Raw genomic sequence first — 20,026 nt, 5'->3', positions numbered from 1 at the left:
TGAGTTTTTTTTAACATTAATATGAGTTCCCCCAGCCTGCCTATGGTCCCCCAGTGGCTAGAAATGGCGATAGGTGTAAACCGAGCCCTGGGTATCCTGCTCTGCCTTTGAGAAAATGAAAGCTCACATGGGCCAATCTGGAATCTTACCTTTATGACATCATAAGGAGCAAGGTTACCTCCCCTTTCTCTGCTCTGTCCGCCCGGAGAATTTGGACCGCCCATGAGAAAGAGAGAGACATCATGGCTTGCAAACGAGTGAAGCATGGCAGTTGGTCAAGGCCACACCCCCACCCTCCACCTTGCCCCGCCTCTCTCCTCCTCAATAGCATTTAAAGCTACAGACACAGAAATGGCATGGCCTAAGGAAAGCTCATTGTGGGACTGGCTTGAACATGTCCAAGGCTTATCAATGAGATTCATATAAGCACAGCATATAAGATGCACTTATTGTTGGGGTCAGACATACAGTGTTAGTTGTCAGAGGGAAAGAGAAGAACATAAAAAGGCAACAAAGTATTTTGTTCATACTGCTCTCATTTGTATGGCATTTTTGCTACCACTTTGTTTCTCTCTCATTACAGAAGGCATTCTCTATTTGAGCAATGGGGCTATTTATTGTACCACCTTGTACTTTATTCATTTCGATGTATATCTTTGTCATGATAGGCTATTAAGAAAAGCATCTGTCAGATGTGCAGCAGGAGCACATTTCCGTTCCAGGTGACAATAATGGTTCCAAATGATACCAGTTTTTGTTCTGGATGTTTTTTCTTTTTTCTTTTCTTCTGTCTTTTCACTAGCTTTCTCTCTTTTCTCATTTTCTCTTTCTTTTTCCATCAATTCACTTTGACTTTGGTTCAGGCTGTGTCGCCATGGTTGAGGGATTCCTCACATTGCAAAAGCACAGAGTGACAATGAATTAAATTCACTACTTTCTCTTTCTCCTTTTCACAGTCTCTCTCTTCTAGTCATTTATTCTGCTTACCTAGGCAAATAATGTACCTATATGATGTCGCTACAGTATAAGAAGCAGACAAGGTGAAATTGCCCTCTGCAGGCTCACCCCTCTACCTTAGTACTACTAGGGCTGCCATAATGATTATTCTCATTCTGAATTATTCGTTATTGTTGACTGATTAATGAATCATTTAGTTTATACAATTTACAAACATTCTGGGAAAGTAAAAAATGTCAAGAGCTCAAGGCAATGTTTTTACATTGCGTGTTTAATTCAACCAACAGTCCAAACCCAAAGATATTCAGTTTACTGTCATATAAAAAGAGAGAAACCACATTAAGGCTGGAACCAGTCAATGTGAGGCATTTAGACTTTACTTGATAAGTGATTGTTAAAATGTGTATGACTTTTCTTTTAATGGACTTAGAAATTGACTTATTTTATGTTTCCTTACCACACTGTTAACCAAACTCCACTCTATACAGTGTATACTTATATGTGTTGTTTTGTTTTGGGTTTTTTTCTCCAGGGAGTTTGGGAGATGGAAGGTGAACAACTTGGCAGTGGAAAGGAGAGATTTCTTGGCATCTTCGTTACCTCTGACTCCTGAGTTCATCAGGAACATTCGACTGCTGGGCCGCAGGCCCACCACCCAGATGATCACTGACAATCTGATCAGGAAGTATGGGACTCACTTCCTGTTGTCAGCTACACTGGGAGGTAAACAAAGGAACTGTTAAGCTTAAACGGATATAGGTAGATTACATTGTTTTGATATCTTTATAGTAACTAATTGAACCCTTGGAATAAACTGGCCAAACAGACTCCACCAGTATTTAGTTTGTTCACACAAGCCATGCACCCTTTCATTTTTTGCATTCTAGCTCACGATGTATGAGATTAAAAAATCATCGTGATCACTGGAACAATGGGTCCTTGATTTCAGGCAGACGTAGACAAAAGAGGTCTTCTCATTATTAGTGAGCAACCCTAAATTTTCCTGGATGAAATTGATGTCGTTGCTGGCAGATTGTATCATCTGTTGCCAGTTTGATCATTTAGAGTAATTGTTGAAAACTGTCCTTTTGTTGATTTTTCTAATGTTTCAACTGACTTAATTGAAAATAACAACCCTGCGAAAATGGCTACAAAGATGATGATCAGGCTAACTGAATACAGCAAGTATGCAAACAAGGTTGAAGACACAGAAATGAAGGAGAAGTAGTGTTGTTTTTCAGTATAGAGCTTATTAGCCTAAGTATTACAATGTTGCAGTATGAGGAAAAACGTGCTTTAGGAATTACTTCCCTCCCAGATGATATAGGCTTTAGTAAAGTATACAAGTTGTGTTAATAAAAGCTTTTAGAGTTTGCTCCCCCCAGGCGTTGCATATGGAAAACAGATGGACATGGCACAATAACTCAGTCACAGTAAGTAACTGAATAACACATCACAGCAAAATAATGTGACACTGGCAGCACAGATATCGCTCTTCAGAGATGTATTTTATGAATACATGTAAAAGCCTGTGTACTGTAAACCCGCCACTCCCCGTCACAGTCACCGCATTTTTGGTTTTCTGCAGTGTGATGAATGGATGAGCATTAATGGTCCTCTGAGTGAAGAAAAAAAGAAGGAAAAAAAAATGCGAGAGAGGTCCAGGCAAGTCTTGCAAAGCCGATTTGCTTTTACAGAGCAACACTTGTCAATTATTTTAGACCTTACTCCTGGCTTAAAAAAGGTCGCTGTGGCTGTGTGAGTGGCTGCATATAATGCAAGCCTATCAGCTGCCTGAGCTGATGCAGCCCCTCACTCTGGCTCCCAGCCAGCACTTAGTGGTATGAAGAGAGGAGAATGAGGAGTTTGACTTGGCTTGTTGCCAGAGATATGCCTCTGTGGTTCTGAATGGATTGGCTCTGTGTTGAGAAACATATGGACTTAATGAAATTAATAAATAGATTGTGGTATTAAGATGGTGCCCTTCAGCAGCTGAGGAGGAAAAGGCAGTGGGCAGAAAATGGCCCTGAAGCATTAACACTGCATTATGATGAGGAATATGATGTGCAGTGTCTTGGGGACTCTCAAGCAAAGAGTGTGCTGCACCGTGGCCCCTATACTTATGAAGTGCTGATTGCTATGATCCGCGGCTACTGATACAGGATGATGTGGCTTATCCTAATTGTGGTCAAGTGTCTTTGTACTTCAGAGGCTCCTGTATGGCTGCTCCTGTGTTTCTCCTGGAGCAGAGCCGGGGACATGTTTTAAAAGTATGGCAAAGTGTTAAATTGTAGATTATTTGGAATATATTCAAAAGAAAGAAAAAAAGGTATCGTGAGCAGCCGAAAAGAGTGGCAAATGCCTGACACTCAAACCTCATTTACAGAAAATCAATGAAAAGGCCTGACATACAGTATTTGGAACGCTTTTTGATTTAAAACTAGCATTTTGTTTTTAAATGTTATGTTTCTGTGCAGGAGAAGAGGCCTTAACGCTATTTGTGGACAAGAGGAAACTGAGTAAGAAAGCAGAGGTGAGCGATTACTCGGGTAACTCCTCCACTGTGACTCTGGAAGCTCTGCACCAGCTGGCTGCCTCCTATTTCATCGACAGGGAGAGCACTCTGCGCAAGCTGCACCACATCCAGATCGCCTCCACTGCCATCAAGGTAATGCCTTTGTTTCTAGATTGTTGATTTCTTTGGGCACATTCACAGACTAATGCATCGATTATTAAAGAGTCAATCGTCTTTAAACGTCCATCATTCCAAATGACATAGGCTATAAAGCTAAGATGGTAAAAAGCTAGAAGGCCGGTAGTCGTTGTGGATTACTGTCTCTCCTACTGTCTCTTTGGCAACCTTTTGTTGCTTTTGTTCCTACAGTATCTTCTCTCATATTTGTACAAAACTAAAATGTCTGCAAATGTTTTCCTGTGTTTCCATACTCATTTTCAAATTATGTTATGTAGATAATACCAATCCAAACTGAGATTTACTTTCTGAAAATCAGAATTAAAACACCAAGACTTTAAATAAGCAAATAGGCAACATTTGTATCTAATAAAGCAGAGTACAATTGTTCAAATTACATTGGAGTGACCGATTAAAGAAAATGTTCTACAGGTACAGGGGGGGGAAGTATTTTCTTTGGCAGCAGAGAGCAAGTGCTTTATTCTAAAAACCCAGCAATCACAAACATAAGAACTTGTGCTCCTGTTTTTCTTTTATGCTTTGTTATTAAGTAGCAGCCTGGCTTTGATTGTAAAGATGAGCTTGCACTAAATCTCAGTACATGATTGGTGGGTTGAAGGATTTACGTCTCACTGCCAACTGGAGCTGCTAATGTGGGAAGCTACCCAGAGAAGCTTCTTATTACTTACTCTTCTTTAAAAGGAGAGCAAAGCACAATTACCATAGCTGGAAGTGATACCATATGATATTCTGTCCTAAACTAAGTCTATCAGAACTATATCAGAAAGATTCCAATAAATGATGCCTTTGGCATTGTCAAATTAGTAAATAGCAGAGTATGGAGAACAACAATGGTACAGTAAGTTAGTGTTTCACCAGGAATTATATTATTTTATATGGACATAATGACACAATTGAAAGATTCAAGATTCAAGAGACCATTTGTGTTTTTGTCTCTGACAACAAAATAGCAATGTAATTCCTAACAGGTAATAAATAAACAATACATATGTTAAATATAAAAGCTCAAAATCTTCTCAAATAACAAGAAAGAATGCTAAGACAGGCAAGAAGTGTCAGTAAGATAAATAGTAGAAAAGAAGATTACTAAACAAATAATGTCTTTAATAAGTTTAAAATGACTCTCTGTGTACCTATTCATCTCTACAGTGCACACACTGTGAAACAATCACAGATTCCAAGGTCTTTCTCAAAGTTTCAATTTGTCTGCGCTTTCCCGGGTGTCATTTGCAAAGTAAAAACCATTTCCTTGTTATAATACAATTAAAAAACAGTGACGAAAATACAGTGGAAGATGATAGTTTTTATCAGCCTGCTTGTGATGAGATGTGAACTTTGGCAACCGTGAACACATCCGGTCTGGAGGAAGCTCCGTGATGAACACATATGGTGAGGGGAAGATAAATTAATCTTGTGAAACACAGTGTCCGGACAGGTTTCTGCCTCCGGTTGTCACCTTCAGGCAGCATGGGGTTAATGAGGCTACATAGCAGATGATGACCCTCCTTCCTGCCTTTTTCGTTCCTCGGAAGACAGCGGCAGTCTGCTTTTAAAGTGTGGCTTTCTCTGCTGTAGGAGAACATAAATCAGACTGTACTTATATCAAAGCTCTGTCCTTTCACTACATTGTGTTCAGCGAGGGTTCTTTTGCAGCCAAGGTGGGCGCATCAGAGGTGCAGAGGCAGATGCTTTTGTCGGTTTCATTCCTTGGGAATTAGTTTTTTTTTTCTGTAGCTACAGAGGGGAAGAGAAGAAGAGAGAGTGTGTGCTTTCATGCTCTAAAGGCAGTGGTCTGGCGTAACTGACAGGTAGGAAGTGGAAAGAGGAGAGATTTACCTCTGTCACTGGTAGAAAGTGAGTCAAAGGAGCGACACATTCCTCCCCGCTCGTGCATCATTTACACAGGGCGTTGACCCACGCAGCAGCAGAACAGACAACTAAGCACTCCTCTGCATGAATTTGAAATCGAAGAAGTTGAGGAATGAATGAGAAAGGGCTGGTGAGGCAAAGACCCCTCCCGTTTGACTCCATGCAAAGGGGAAATTGAAGCACATTTTGGAGGAAAGGCATGTTACTGTTGTGGTGTGCTGGGTATTGGCTGTGGTAATTTGGGCTCTCTTGAAGAGGTCACGGAGTCTGTGATCAGGTTGGCTTGTTTGTACAATGAGTAATAACTACAGTTGTTCAAGAGCATCTGGGATCATTTTTGTTACCAATTGAGAATTTCACAGACTGAATCAGTGACGATATCCCCACTCAGGCCATATTTACCAGTATGTGCACACAGTGATGAGCAAGGCGACACACTTGAACAAGGACACAGCAGGAATCTCTGGTTTCATATTTTCATTTTGTGGGCAGCCTCTCGATTGTATTGTGTTCTCATTATGGTAGAGAAATAGCCTACATTTTTGTGTTCCCAGTCTCACTCAGGCGATTGTTGTTTGGACTATCACGGAGTAGAAAGATGGCTAACTTCCTCATGTACTCTATAATCACACTCAAACCAATTTTTCTTTTAACAGCATATTCATGGCATAAGGACAACAAATAGTAAAATAAAACAAAAACTGCCACAGCAATACATTTCAGGCAGAAAAACTCAAATACCTCAAATCCTTTTCTCAGGATATCATTTTTTGTCTAGTAATTTGAATGTTACATTCGAAAGGGGAGACTGAGAACATACACACTGCTGGGTGTTAGATTTTTTTAAAGCCTTTTAAAATGTCAATGACGTCATACACATATACGGCCAGAGATACTGCTTTACGGCAAGCTCTGAGTCGCTTCCTTTTTTCTCCCGAGGCATCGGCAACACAGCTGACAGGTTAGGCTCTCCCTGTCAATACACGTGCTAGAAAGAGGTTTGCTAATGTTTTAAAGACCACGCCGAAATATTCACTCTGACATTCTAGTTCTGCTTCGGATGCCATCAAGCGGGATCTCCAATCGTAATCAGTCCTTCGCTGACCAATCAGCATTCATTAGCAGAATGCTAGCGTGTTATGGGCAACAACGACTCAACCTGTAAGAAATCAAAAGGACATAAGTACTGAGTTCATTCAACTTTCGACCTATGTTAAACTTGCAAAAACTACAATTAAATCTGAGATTTCTCAACGACAATCAGGCGAAAGAGACAAATGTAGCCGTCTAGCTCCATAGAGTCCCATTAATTTTGCACTCGCCTGCGATCACCCCCAGTGGAACTCTAGTGGAACTGCAACCAAATTCGGTACAATGGGGCTGAATAGGGAGTGGAAATGCTTTCCGTAGACCAGCTTTGACTCAACTGTCAACAGAACTCAACACCAATGAGACGAGACGAGATGGTGTATCATCTCCATAGCAACTACTCTTCCGTGCACTTTCGTCCTTTTTTGAAGCTGGATATATCATTTGTTTTGTGTAAATATGAATGTGGATAACGTTAGTAAAAGTGAGATGCTTGCTACAGTTTCATTTCTAGTGATGAATCGGCGAAAACCCCTTTTATTTCTCTGATTCATGGCTTTGTTCTAATGGCACTGGGCACTCCCTCTCTTCAGTCTCTCTTTATCTCTCTTGACCATATAACGTTACTGTGCTTTTGGGCGGTCGTTGAGGCTCCGTTTCATACAGCTGTTGTAACATAAAAATAAAATTGATTACTGATCATTTTATTTCTATAGTTTATAGCTGACTTTACCAGCTGACTTCTCTATTGGCTGCTGAAACAGGACATGTCTCTTACGTTCTAAAACCAGCCTCTGCGACTTGAACAGCTGAGTCGCAGCGACACCATCAGGATTTTAAAATGAATGCGCTGTCGATATCTTCTATAACAGATGCGGAATCTACACACATCTCAATTCCGTGAATTCAACCCAAGCGTTCTTTTGTGACGTGGTTGAATACGTTACTGTTGATCATCTGTCCATCATCGTATAAAGCCCCCCCCCTGACAATTTGATTGGTCCAAACAGCTCTGGTTGGAGCATATTTGCTCCACAACGGATCAAGTCCAGACCAAACTTCCCGACCTCAAATGTTGTGGGGGGGGCTAAGTTTGGCATCCAGACTAAAAGCTTCTAGTAATTATCACCATTTCCTGACCAGCACCAAACAGAAGACAGTCAAATGTTGTGGCTAGCTGGTGAATACATTTTAAGATGTACAGCAAGACAGATTTCTCAGGAGCTGGTGGAGACCAAACTAGAGCTAAAAGGAGCACAAGTTAGTTGTAATACAAAAATATTCGCTGCATGTGGCAATGATCAAAACTTTCTTCTTCCTGTGCTTGTCTTGCTCCCACTCTTCTGTTTGAATGAGTCAGTGAAATATTTTGTATGCACTGTAGCACCTGGACTAAAAGTTCACATGTCATAATAATGAAAATATACAAAGGAAAGGTGCAAATCTTTTACAAAGCTCCTGGTTTTCCTTCATTCCCAGAACCATGTACCAAGATACAGGTGGCCAATAATGTCCGATTAAGTATTTTTAATATACCAGAATGTATCTACCCTGAATAGCAGCTGCTATGAAAAGCGGAAATTGAATGATCTGCTCATCATTCAATGTTTTGCCATATGGCATATCATATGGCATATCAAATAATTCCTTATAAGGATTGAATGTGCATGTGGTTTGAAACCCAGGGTTGTATCACATTTCCTCACATATCAGCATTAAAATCCCTCATGAGGGAAACAAAGGATTTATAATGTGATATGAATATTATTGTTGAGGAATTGCTCTCAAATTATCTTCATTTTCCTTTTCTCATTCACACAGCATATTTATTCTTCCTCTCACAAACCCCTTTCTTCTGGATTAGGCTTTTGATTAAAGAGTGATGTAGTGAGTTTTCACTTCCCTGCAGCACTGGCCTCATATGAGTTCCCAAGCCCTTCAGCCCTTCATGATTGTGTTACTGATCGACTGACCCTCATTGTCTTGCCTCATCCATCTGTCACTTTACACCAACTGTCCTCTGACAAGCCTGACCAGGACAAATCGCTGAACAAAATATGGTGTCCCGCAACCACAAAGAGAGAAAAATGAGAATCAGTTAGATGCTCTCCACTGTGTCAGAGCAAGAAAAAGGAGAGCGCTAAAATAATATCTCTTCTTGCAAATTAAGTGAAAAAGGATGGTTTGCCGGAGCTGATTTGTGGCAAAGGTCAATCGAAATGTCTTCAATCAATCTCTAGATAAAAAAGGAAACGTGTAGCATTCTTGCAGATAAATGAGTGTAAATGACATTACCCCAGTTTTCTTTCCCATTCTCAAGTACAATCGATTATGTAGAAACTACTTCTATGAACAGAACAGAGAAGGCAATTTATGGCATGTTTCTTTCATGTTTCTTTAAAATGGAGGCTGTACCCATTGTAGGCTGAGGATTTATAAATTAGCTTTTTATTTGTTGTTGCCCAGGTGACAGAGACCCGCACAGGTCCTCTTGGATGCAGTAACTATGACAACCTCGACTCTGTTAGCTCCGTGCTGGTTCAGAGCCCTGAAAATAAAGTCCAGCTGCAAGGTTTGTCTGAATTTTACCACTTTATTGTTATTGTCATGATCTGTTTTAGAGATTCAACATTATCCTGAATATGCAGTAACAGTTTGGCATACAAACATTTAGATTTATAGATTGTATTAAGTAAGTTATTAGCTCAGCCAGCAATATATCGCCACTGCACTTTCACTGTCACTCCCCAAGTTCACAGTTTGATGATGGTACTAAACCTAGCTTGGTTTTATAGGCTTGCAGGTGATCCTTCCAGACTACTTGAGAGAAAGCTTTGTGCAGGCTGCTCTCAGCTACATAGCCTGTAATGGAGAGGGTGATTTTGTCTGCAAGGACAACGAATGCTGGTGCCATTGTGACCCCAAGTTCCCAGAGTGCAACTGTCCCTATATGGACATCCAAGCCATGGAGGAGAGCCTGGAGAGGATCACAGAGACATGGGGGGTGCTGTATAAAGAGTTTGAGGAATCGGGTAAGAAATCCCTTTAGAAAATAATGGATTTTTGCTTCCTTTCACGTTGCATGCCTCATCCAAAATGTAGGAAAATCTAACTTTTAGAATATAAATCATTCATATGAGAGGGAGTGAGCTCTGAGTGAGGTTCCTATGTGTATGTTCCTCCCTGCTCTATGATGTATAGGTGAGCTATAATAGCTAGGTTGTGAATCCTAGGTCCTGGCACACTATCTTCATAAAGGAAATTAACAGTGCAACAGGACCGAATGGAAAAAAAATCAACAGCTTTCGCTCAGGTAGTTTACAATATGTCTAGAGAAGATTAATCAGCTATAAAAGCCATGTATTGCCTGTCCAGCTTTTCATATCACCGGGGAAACAGAGTTTGAGCTAAAGCTTTTAGCATAATGTTTGGGTATTTTTGCTGTGCTCGGTCACCCTGCATGGTGATTATTACTCAGGTGAAATCAAAGTGGCTGTCTTTTTTCCACTCCTTAGATTTGGCTGAAATATCCCTAAGTGCAATTACTTTCAAAGTTTATGTTTTAATAGCTGGGTCTGAAGTAAGGGCATGAGCGTGCCCAGAATGCAGACGTGCCCAAGTGTCATAAATGTGTCCTTCAGTGAGAGATAGCACAGATTTCTAGCTGGCTGCTTTATCTACAGACGAAGATGCCAGGAAGTGGTCTAAAAAACACGGAGATCAAGAAGTGACTCCTCCTGAGTACCAATGCTTTTGTTCACCTTGAACCAAATGGTGACAAAACCTAACAGACATAACAGAATCAGAAATCCAAAACAGTTACTTATTGTTTTAGGCAGGACTTTCAGTACTGTAGCTCATTGTTACAGTGTGTGGCTGTTGCAAGAAGTGATGAAAGGGACAAAATGTGAAAAAAGTCATCATATTTTTGACTCAATTCAAATATTGAAAACGATTTAAAAGAAGCAACATGCACGAAGGAGCTTCACCTTTAAGGAAATAAATATGATGGTCATGCTAGTGATACAGATTGCAGTAGTAATACTGCATCAGAGATTCTATATTTTGCATTTTTAAACAATAAATATAGCTGAAATAATTATGACCCATAGGCAAAGCTTACCCTCTATAAAATATGACCATCTTGCTTTCTGCTTCAAGTGGACCCTCTCATGTCTTTTATCATCTTTAGTGTCATTCCAGATGCTTTTGGTTTCCTTTTGCTTTACTGAACATAATGAAACATGTTTGAGCTGACTTTTCAAAGCACCACCTGCCAGATGCTGTCTCAATTCAAGGTACTCCAAAATGTACATTTCTATCCTGAATAGAATAGGCTGCCAAGGTCTGTGAAATTTCAAAGGCTCCTGCAAATGCATCTAAGAAATACAGCCATCTTCCGCCTGAAACTGGAGGACACAACTGGTGCATCCTCTGCATTTCATACCATTCCACAATCCAATGTGCACTGGTCAGTTGTTTACTGGAGCGTTGAGGTGATACCTGTCGAATCGTAAAGTCAGAAAATATCACATTGGCACATTGTATTTACGAGGTATTTCAGGTGGTCATCATTGGCTGGTAAATGTATTATATGAAAACAGGACGTTTATAATGGAGGCCAAGCATGAACTTAAAATGTGTTCTTGTTAGCAGCCAAGACATGTTGTAAACACAGAACAGAAAAAATCCAATTAAGGCCACGTAGATATATTTACCGTTAACATGGTACACTATTTGCCAGTTGTCCATTATGTTGCAGTAAAATGTTACAACTCCTACTGTATAATATGATATCAATGGACTAACATTTGTCATGGTAATATTTAATGTTACATGCATTAAAGAGGATAGCGTATTCTAACAATCCTCTTGGAAATAACCATGGCAGTATGCTGTATTGCTGTGTTGATGATGAAATGGTAAATTATAAGATGTCCCCATGTATGTGTCTTTTCTGTGGTTACAGATGAATTCAAGGTATTCTTTTCGAGGCTGCCCCAGAACTTTTTCCTGAACGTGTCAAGCATCCAGCACTTATGGTCGACGGACAACTTGTTCCAGTTGCGATATGAGCAGCTGGAGAACAGCATGCGGGTCCTCTCCAAACGAGCCCAGAGAGTGATCTTCAAGCTCTTCAGTCTCAGTAAAAGATGTCACCGACAGCCCCAAGTCCGCCTACCAAAAGAACGGTGAGCACAACTGCTGAAATACACATCTCATGTGTATGTGAACTATGTATGTTTGATAATTTTCTTTACAAAATGTATCTGTTTTAACTTTGATCCTGAGTTAACCTGCAGCCAACATTTTTACATTTAATCTGCCTTTTCTTTTATTGTAGTTCTCTTTTTGTATATTCTTTCCTTTCTGTTTGATGTATACCCCCATGAGGTTGCTGGCATTTTTTACCTAAATCTGCAGTACATTCCGATATAGCCTGCCATTCTCCCTATAGACTAATCATGTCGGCATGTCGGTGGAAGTAAACAAGTTGCAGTTGCTGTGGTGGCATTGCATTTGGATATCCTCACAATACCCCTTTAATGTATGTATAGGATTCATTTTTATCTCTTGTGTACAGCTTTTGCCAAGACATTGGGTACATCCTGCTAAATTTTGAAATGCAGTGAAATACCATTAAACAAGCCAGATATCTACTGTAAAAAAACTTTTCAACCAAATGCAGTTCATTTTTTATAGACACGTCTGACTCACTTTGCTTTTATCAGCTGCTCCAAACTTCAACTTCAGAAATCCACAAGCCTTTGCTCCATTAAATCTTTATTGGGCTTCATGAAATCTTCATGAAATCTTCATCTCATTTCACTGGATTTTATCTCCATGAAATCCCTTTAAAACCACATTCTCTGCATTGGTTTCATGGCCGCAAAGACGAAAATTCCACTTTTACAATTGTATATCTTTCACAGCATCAGAGATTTATCCTGTGTGGTCAGGGCTCAGTTTAGGGAAATAAAACTAGTTGGTTAATTAGGTTAATACTGCCCTCAAGGAAACCGTAAACTGAATGAAAATCAGTTTTGCCAAAAAAAAGTTGGACATTTTATACAACCTTCGTTCCACTCGGATCTCCTCCGTGACTTTTTCGATGTTATTACAACATCATGTGCCCTGGTGCCGTCATTTTTATTATGCCAGCACGATGTCACTTGTCGGTAAAACAAATACACATAGGCCATTGTAAGTGTATGACCAATGCTGGCGAGGACAGTTTTCGAATTTAAGACTGATGTTTTAAGTCTGGATACAATTCACATTCACTCTGGCTACCTTCCTCCGTATGAGGGGCTGATTGCCGAAGTGATGAATCCAAACATTACTGTCAGTCACAGTGCTCGGATCGACTGAGCTTCCAAAGTAATGGTGGTGATGCTAGAGAGCACAACACATAAATCAACCGGCAGATTAATCTATACAGTACTCTCTGTTCAATGTCCAGTCTCTTTCATTCCTAATCTGTGTCGTCCGCTCCACCACATTGCCGAAACATACATTAATCACTGATCTATGCAGCTGATATTCCCACCCACTTGCCAGGAAAAGGAGTGGCAGCATCATCTGCCTCATCCAGTCAGTGTTTATCTATGTTATTACCGCAGCGTCTACTATGAAGCTTTCCCTTTCTTTTCTCTCTTCACAGAAGTCTCCATACTCAGTGGAAAGAGATTGCGATGATTGTCAGTTTTGCCTGGGAGAGAAACACAAGCTCTTGAAAAACCCCTCACCCTCTCTTTAACATCCTGTTTAAGGCACTTGAGATAGATGAGAGATATGTGATTGATTTTGCTTCCTGGGGGCTACTTTTTCTCGGCGCTGACAATTATGAGCGAATAAGCCAGTCGAAGCAGCAGTCAGCTTGGCTTTTATTAGCCGGGTAATGATAAGACTGCACAGCATACTTTGTGCTCAGACTTTAGCCATTAGGCATAATGATGCACATTGTCATTCAAGTGACGTTTTCTGTACTTCTGCTTTAATCAGCTTAGTAAATGCCTTTCTTCTGCTTAGGCTTCTCTCAAAAAAGGGTGCTGAATTTTTTTCATGTATGCAAAGTTCTTGAATGCTTCACTGGAGGAGTCATTTCATCTTTGTTTGACTACTAAGAGAGTGCAATTAAGATTTCACTCAAAAAATGTTGAAAAGCTTTTCAATTAACTTGTCAAGGGATTCAGTAGATCAGACCAATTCCATCTTTGCGGCCTCACGCTGTTTCAATTATATGGATTCGTGCAGAGGAAAAATGGCAAGAAGGCCTGATTATTGCATATCATGACACTGGACTTTTCATCCTTTACCTTCTTCATATTTATTGCTTTTGCTTTCTTTCTTGCTTTAGTTTTGACCTTTCTGCCTTCTAGTCACTCTTATTGTGGCATTGAAATGCCACAATATGAAAAGAAAATGTTTAAATCGAAAATCCAATCCAATCGTGACACCCCTAGTTTATAGCCCATATGGCCAGAACTATATGGACACCCCTTTTTCACATACATATGGTTAATTTTGGTTTGTGGCTGCTTGTTTTGGTATTTTAGACAACATTGTGTTTCCAACTTTGTGGCTACTGTTTGGGGGACAGACTCAGCAGACAATGCCCAAAGCCAGGTCCAAACAATGACAGTGACAATGCACAAAGCCAGGAATGTTTTTTTCTCCCCATTTGGAGTTGAATAACTTGAAAGAGCCCTGACCTCAAACCAATACCGTTAGGATGAACTGGAACACTGACTGTGAGCCAGGCCTTATCGCCCTACATCAGCATTGGACCTAACCGATGCGTTTGTGGCTAAATGAGAGCAAATCCTTGCAGCCAGGTTCCAAAATCTTATAGAAAGCCTGAAACCAGCAAAGTGGAGGCTGTTCTTACAGCGTATTAATGCCAATGGATTGAGAATGACATCAAATATGACATTTAGGTGTAATCCAAAAAAATTCCACATCATTTTGGCCAAGTTTTGTACATTACTTCAAGCAAAGCTCTATAGTTTAAAGTACATATTGGTCTTGTGTCATGGAATCCAATATTTCTTAATTATAAAGTCCACCAATCTCCAGAAGTCCCTTAATCCTTTCTACATCCCTGAGATTTGCCTTTATTAAAAAATATGATCGGTAGAAACAAAGCTTCAATGTCCTTTGAATCAATGCCTGACAGTAGTTTTTATTGGGTTTTTCAACATAAACAGCCAGCAACTGTATATTTGTCTGATTTCATTTTCAGTTTTGGAAGCTTCTTATGAAAGTGGCACAGAAGTTCGAAGACACTGTGATTTACAGCAGTGGTTTGGACTGAGAGTTGCAGGGAGCAGGAAGGCTGTACATAATCACACCAGGGAACTAACAGTACAGCTGCAATCTTGTCTTGACGACAGCTTTGCTCTGCTAAAGCTGTTGGAGGTGAAATGCCTTGCCCACAGGTAGCGCGTGATGAAAAGGAAGAGCCCTTTCGGATCATTTCCCTTTTTCCATTAGGGGGTTTTAATATGCAAATCAGTGATTTTATGAAAGCAGACTTGCTTCCGACTGCCAAGCACACAATATGATTGTGATACAGAGGAAGGATGCCCCAAATGTAATCCAGCAAACATTTTCAGATTAGCATAAAGTTTACCGCATTACACCCTCAACAAAGAAAAAGGTTGTTGTTTTTTTTCTGAAAGGAAAGACAGCGGTATGTACAGTGCAGTCCTTCTCTTTAGCAAGCAAAGAGGATGAGAGGCATGAAAGGATCACAGTCAAGAAAGTGCTACAGACGGGAATCAAACTCTGGCCCACATTGGGAATTTATACAGTATGTATGTCTGATAGTCACCCTACGGCTACAGCACACTTCTAATATTTATGTCACAAACTGATCAAAGACAACATTCTCCCTCTCTACTGTATCTCGCTTTAAAGTATCTTCCTTTTCAAACAACGAATCGGGACCTTTATGATGCATGTCTGACACAGCCTGACTTAATAACAAGGTGGTATTTCTTCCATACAATATTGAGATCATTACCCTGCTGCGAATATCCAACTAAAAAAGGCAGACTGTGGATTCACTTTGCTAAGCCAGAAATTTGTTGCTGTGACATTAGAATACAACTATAAACCTCTTGATGCTGATAAATGCTAGAAGGAATGGAGGAGTGACCTACGTAATTTGGCTGAAAAGTGATTTGGATGTCTATGTTATTAGCAGTATTGCATAGACCTTTTTCATGTTGACATGTCATAGTAGGAAAAGCACAGGTGTATTCAAAACCATTCATGATGGCTACATTCCAATTAGGAGAGGCCCTGGTATGGTGCATGCTGACTCACTGAAATAGCTTACTGGGACACTTGATAGAATTGAGCCATTGTTAAGGTTATCAGTTTCAGCTGTGCTTTTCCTACCATGACAAGTCAAAATGTCTGCTGTGAAAAAGGTCCATTGTGTAGTCCAAAGTATTCATTGATATATAATGATTGAAAAGCTGTTGAAATAATGATTTAACTTAAAAAAAAACTCTTTCACAGAGGTATTTTGACCTCAACTAAACCATGCTTACTTGAATCCCTTCACGCCGGTCTACACGCCTTACATTATGCTGATTATGCGTTCAACTTTTAATGAGCAAGCTGTCTCCACACCCAGACAGGTGTCCTGGACCTAATAAAGCAGCTACCTTTTAAACCAGCTCATCCTATGAACCCCTTTCAATAACCTCTCTCTCTCTCTCTCTCTCTCTCTCTCTCTCTCTCTCTCTCTCTCTCCCTCCTCTTTCTGTTTTACTGCATTCCCTGGTGCAGGCCTCAGTCCTACTGGCTGAGTCATTTGCAGTCTCTCCTGTATTGCTCGGAGAACAACCAGCTTGGTGCATTCTCTGAGGAGCTCCAAAGCTGCAGCTGCCGATACGAACACAGCCCCTGTCAGCTGCCTCCGCCCTGCTCTGTTGGGGAAGGCTCGGCCTGCGCAGCATGTGCACCAGACAACCGCACCCGCTGTGGGAGCTGCAACCCGGGCTTCGTGCTGACGCAGGGGGCCTGCAGGTCCATGGTGGCAGACTCTACGGAGAACTACCTGGGATTCGAGACGGACCTCCAGGATTTGGAGCTGGGCTACCTACTGCAGAGAGCTGACCGCAGGCTAGAGGTATTATTTTCTTTTAGCCTTTTGTTCAATCATGTCAGCCTGACCGAGAGCTGAGCTGTCTTTCACAGCATTATCCTGGGGAGGATAAACTCACCTATGGGATGCTCTCAGCATTACAATGTCTTGGCCTTCTGGCTACTGAGAAACTTCATAGTTTCCTCATGTTTTTTCTTGTATTTGTTGAAACACATTTTAGATGTCCTGTACATCTGAGGATGCTTGTGGTTAATTGATGTTTTCATTAAAATAGAGAATAATATTATACAAACCAATTGAGATTGTTTAGGGATTTGATCTGTAGACAATGATATATGGTGAGCCAGTAATGGTCAACATTAGACTTACTTTTTCTTTACATTCCTTAATATTACATATATGCATTGTTTGACAAAAACAGTCATTGTTACATACAATAAAACCTCTCGTCTCAGATACCTCAACTTAATACTACTTTATATAAATAAAAATAGGTGACCTCATTATTGACTTTAAATTTGTGTGTTGTGTGTGTTACCATGCTACCATGCTACATAAATATAGATAAAATGGAGTGAGGGTGAAAATGCTAAAAAGAATAAGCCACCTTATGCCTATTTTGCGGTAAGTCTATACATTTTTTGTATAATGTCTGTGTGTCTGATAGGTCCATGCGATCTTCATCAGCAATGACATGCGACTCAACAGCTGGTTTGACCCATCGTGGAGAAAGAGGATGCTGCTGACGCTGAAGAGCAACAAATACAAGTCCAACATGGTCCACATGCTGCTGGGAGTATCCCTCCAGATCTGCCTTACAAAGAACAGCACCCTGGAGCCTGTCCTTACTCTATACATCAACCCCTTTGGAGGGAGCCACTCAGAGAGCTGGTACATCCCTGTCAATGAGAACAATTTTCCAGACTGGCAGGCCACTAAACTGGACCTGCCTTTCGAGTGCTATAATTGGACTCTGACGCTGGGTAACAAGTGGAAGACGTTCTTTGAAACCATTCATATCTACCTTCGGAGCAGGATAAAGACTCAAAGTGGAGTGAATGACAGTATATATTATGAGCCTTTAGAAATTACAGATCCTGCTCGGAACCTGGGCTACATGAAGATCAACAGCATCCAGGTCTTTGGCTACAGCATGCACTTTGACCCAGAGGCGATCCGTGACTTGATTCTGCAGCTGGACTACCCATACACACAAGGGTCCCAGGACACTGCCATGCTTCAGCTCTTGGAAATACGAGACCGGGTGAACCGGCTGTCCCCTCCGGGTCAACAGAGGTTGGACCTGTTTTCCTGTCTTCTCCGGCACCGGCTCAAACTGACTGCCAGCGAGGTGGTTCGCATTCATGCCTCCTTACAGGCCTTTAGTTCACATCTGCCCAAGTCGATGGATTACGAGACCACCAAGTTGTGCAGTTAACAGCTGTTCGAAGGAATATCTGGACTGTACATGGCCTCAAGGAGAACTCCTGGACATAAGAATGGTTCCCATTGTGGTGCAGATGCTTACAGTTGTGTCTTTGTGGATTATCGAGCTGTATGGTGAATCAGGAGAGAACCAGTCGTGGACAGCTGAAGAATGTACTCATCTGGTTGTTTTGGTTTCTGTTTTGTGGCAACTACCTTCAGTTCTATAAAGTATGAGGTGGATCAGCAAGAAAACGCACAACTGTTTGACAAGAACAAACTCTTTTCAAAAGAATTCTACAGTAAATTCAAATACCGCTCCATAAAAGTTTAACCATCCTGTTTCAATATGACTGCTCATTTATACTGTAAGTACCAATGCCAAATTAATGGACATTTTATGGTAAAAATGGTACACTGTTTGTTTGTAACTTTTATATGTTCCTTTGCTTCAGTGACAGTGAACTTCCCATGAAGACCAGAATACAGTGGTGTCAGTCAATATTTTGTAGATAAATTGATATTAAAACATCATGTTATAACAGATTCCAGCTGTTGAAATGTTTTTCCTTATACTTTTAACAAGCTTTCGTTTTATTCTAAAATACACTTTTGACAAATTAGAGCCGGCATAAATGAATTTGATGAAGTGATTGTAATGTCCACGCAGTCATGTTCAGATTATTTTATTTTTAGTTCCATGTGTGTGAACATATTTGCTCACTTCACTGAAATCAATCAATTCTTTGAGGCACTGGAAGCCAGTGTAAAGACTTCAGAACTGGAGTGATGTGATCCACTCTCTTGGTCTTAGTGAGGACTCGAGCAGCAGCGTTCTGAATCAGCTGCAGCTGTCTGATTGATTTTTTAGGGAGACCTGTAAAGACACCGTTACAGTAGTCAAGTCTACTGAAGATAAAAGCATGGACAAGTTTTTCCAAATCCTGCTGAGACATAAGTCCTTTAACCCTTGAGATATTCGTAAGGTGATAATAGGCTGACTTTGTAATTGTCTTAATGTGGCTGTTAAAATTCAGGTCTGAGTCCATGACTACACCAAGATTTCTGGCTTTGTCTGTTGTTTTTAACATTGTCGTATGAAGCTGAGCGCTGACTTTTAATTGTTCTTCTCTTGCTCCATAAACAACCACCTCAGTTTTTCCTCATTTAATTTAGGAAAGTTCTGCCACATCCATTCGTTAATTTGTTCAATGCAAGTCAGTGAGATCAAGTAATACTAAGAATGAAATTTTGCCACTATCTGTGTTTAAGTGGATGTCATTAAAGACTTTAACAAGAGCTGTCTCAGTGCTGTGGTGTGGTCGAAAACCCGACTGGAAGGCATCAAAACTGTTGCTTAGTGACAAGAAAAGGTTGAGTTGTTGAGAAACCGTTTATTCAATGATTTTACTTAAAAATGGAAGGTTTGATATCGGCCTATAGTTGCTCATTAGTGACGTGTCTAGATTGCTCTTTTTTAAGAGTGGTTTAATGACTGCAGTTTTCAGGGCCTGTGGGAAGATACCTGGGAGAAGAGACATATTTACAATCTGTAGAAGATCAGAAGCCAAACAATGCGAAACATAGTTGAAAACGCCCGTTGGTAGAGTATCAAGGCAACAGGAGGAGGTTTGTCTAATTTTCTGAATTTTGTCTTTGAAGGAGGCAAATTCATTACAGGCCTTGGTAGATAAAAGTTCAGATGGTACTGGAGGATTTGTTAACCCAAAATTGCATTTTAACCAGTGAAGAAAAAAAAAATTATGATTGATAATAATGAAGCTGACTACACCAGCTGTGTTGTGGCTTGTGCCTCACTCACATTTCACAACTGCGACCTGGGGGCTTTT

At 40.5% G+C, this 20,026-nt stretch overlaps 1 protein-coding gene across 1 annotated transcript in view; it reads left to right on the top strand.

Annotated features, from left to right (window-relative positions):
• Positions 1-18,189, top strand: part of brinp3a.2 (bone morphogenetic protein/retinoic acid inducible neural-specific 3a, tandem duplicate 2) — a 33,973-nt gene extending 15,784 nt beyond the window's left edge. Inside the window, exons 2-8 of the mRNA XM_078258112.1 lie at positions 1,490-1,680; positions 3,435-3,625; positions 9,095-9,200; positions 9,424-9,660; positions 11,598-11,820; positions 16,433-16,775; positions 17,419-18,189. Coding sequence (XP_078114238.1) covers positions 1,490-1,680; positions 3,435-3,625; positions 9,095-9,200; positions 9,424-9,660; positions 11,598-11,820; positions 16,433-16,775; positions 17,419-18,189 — 2,062 coding nt within the window. The remainder of the gene's footprint in view (positions 1-1,489; positions 1,681-3,434; positions 3,626-9,094; positions 9,201-9,423; positions 9,661-11,597; positions 11,821-16,432; positions 16,776-17,418) is intronic.
• Positions 18,190-20,026: the final 1,837 nt, after the last annotated feature.

The sequence above is a fragment of the Sander vitreus genome, chromosome 9 (genome assembly GCF_031162955.1).
Source record: "Sander vitreus isolate 19-12246 chromosome 9, sanVit1, whole genome shotgun sequence".
Classification (NCBI taxonomy): Eukaryota; Metazoa; Chordata; class Actinopteri; order Perciformes; family Percidae; genus Sander; species Sander vitreus.
This window is presented reverse-complemented; position numbering and strand designations above follow the sequence as displayed.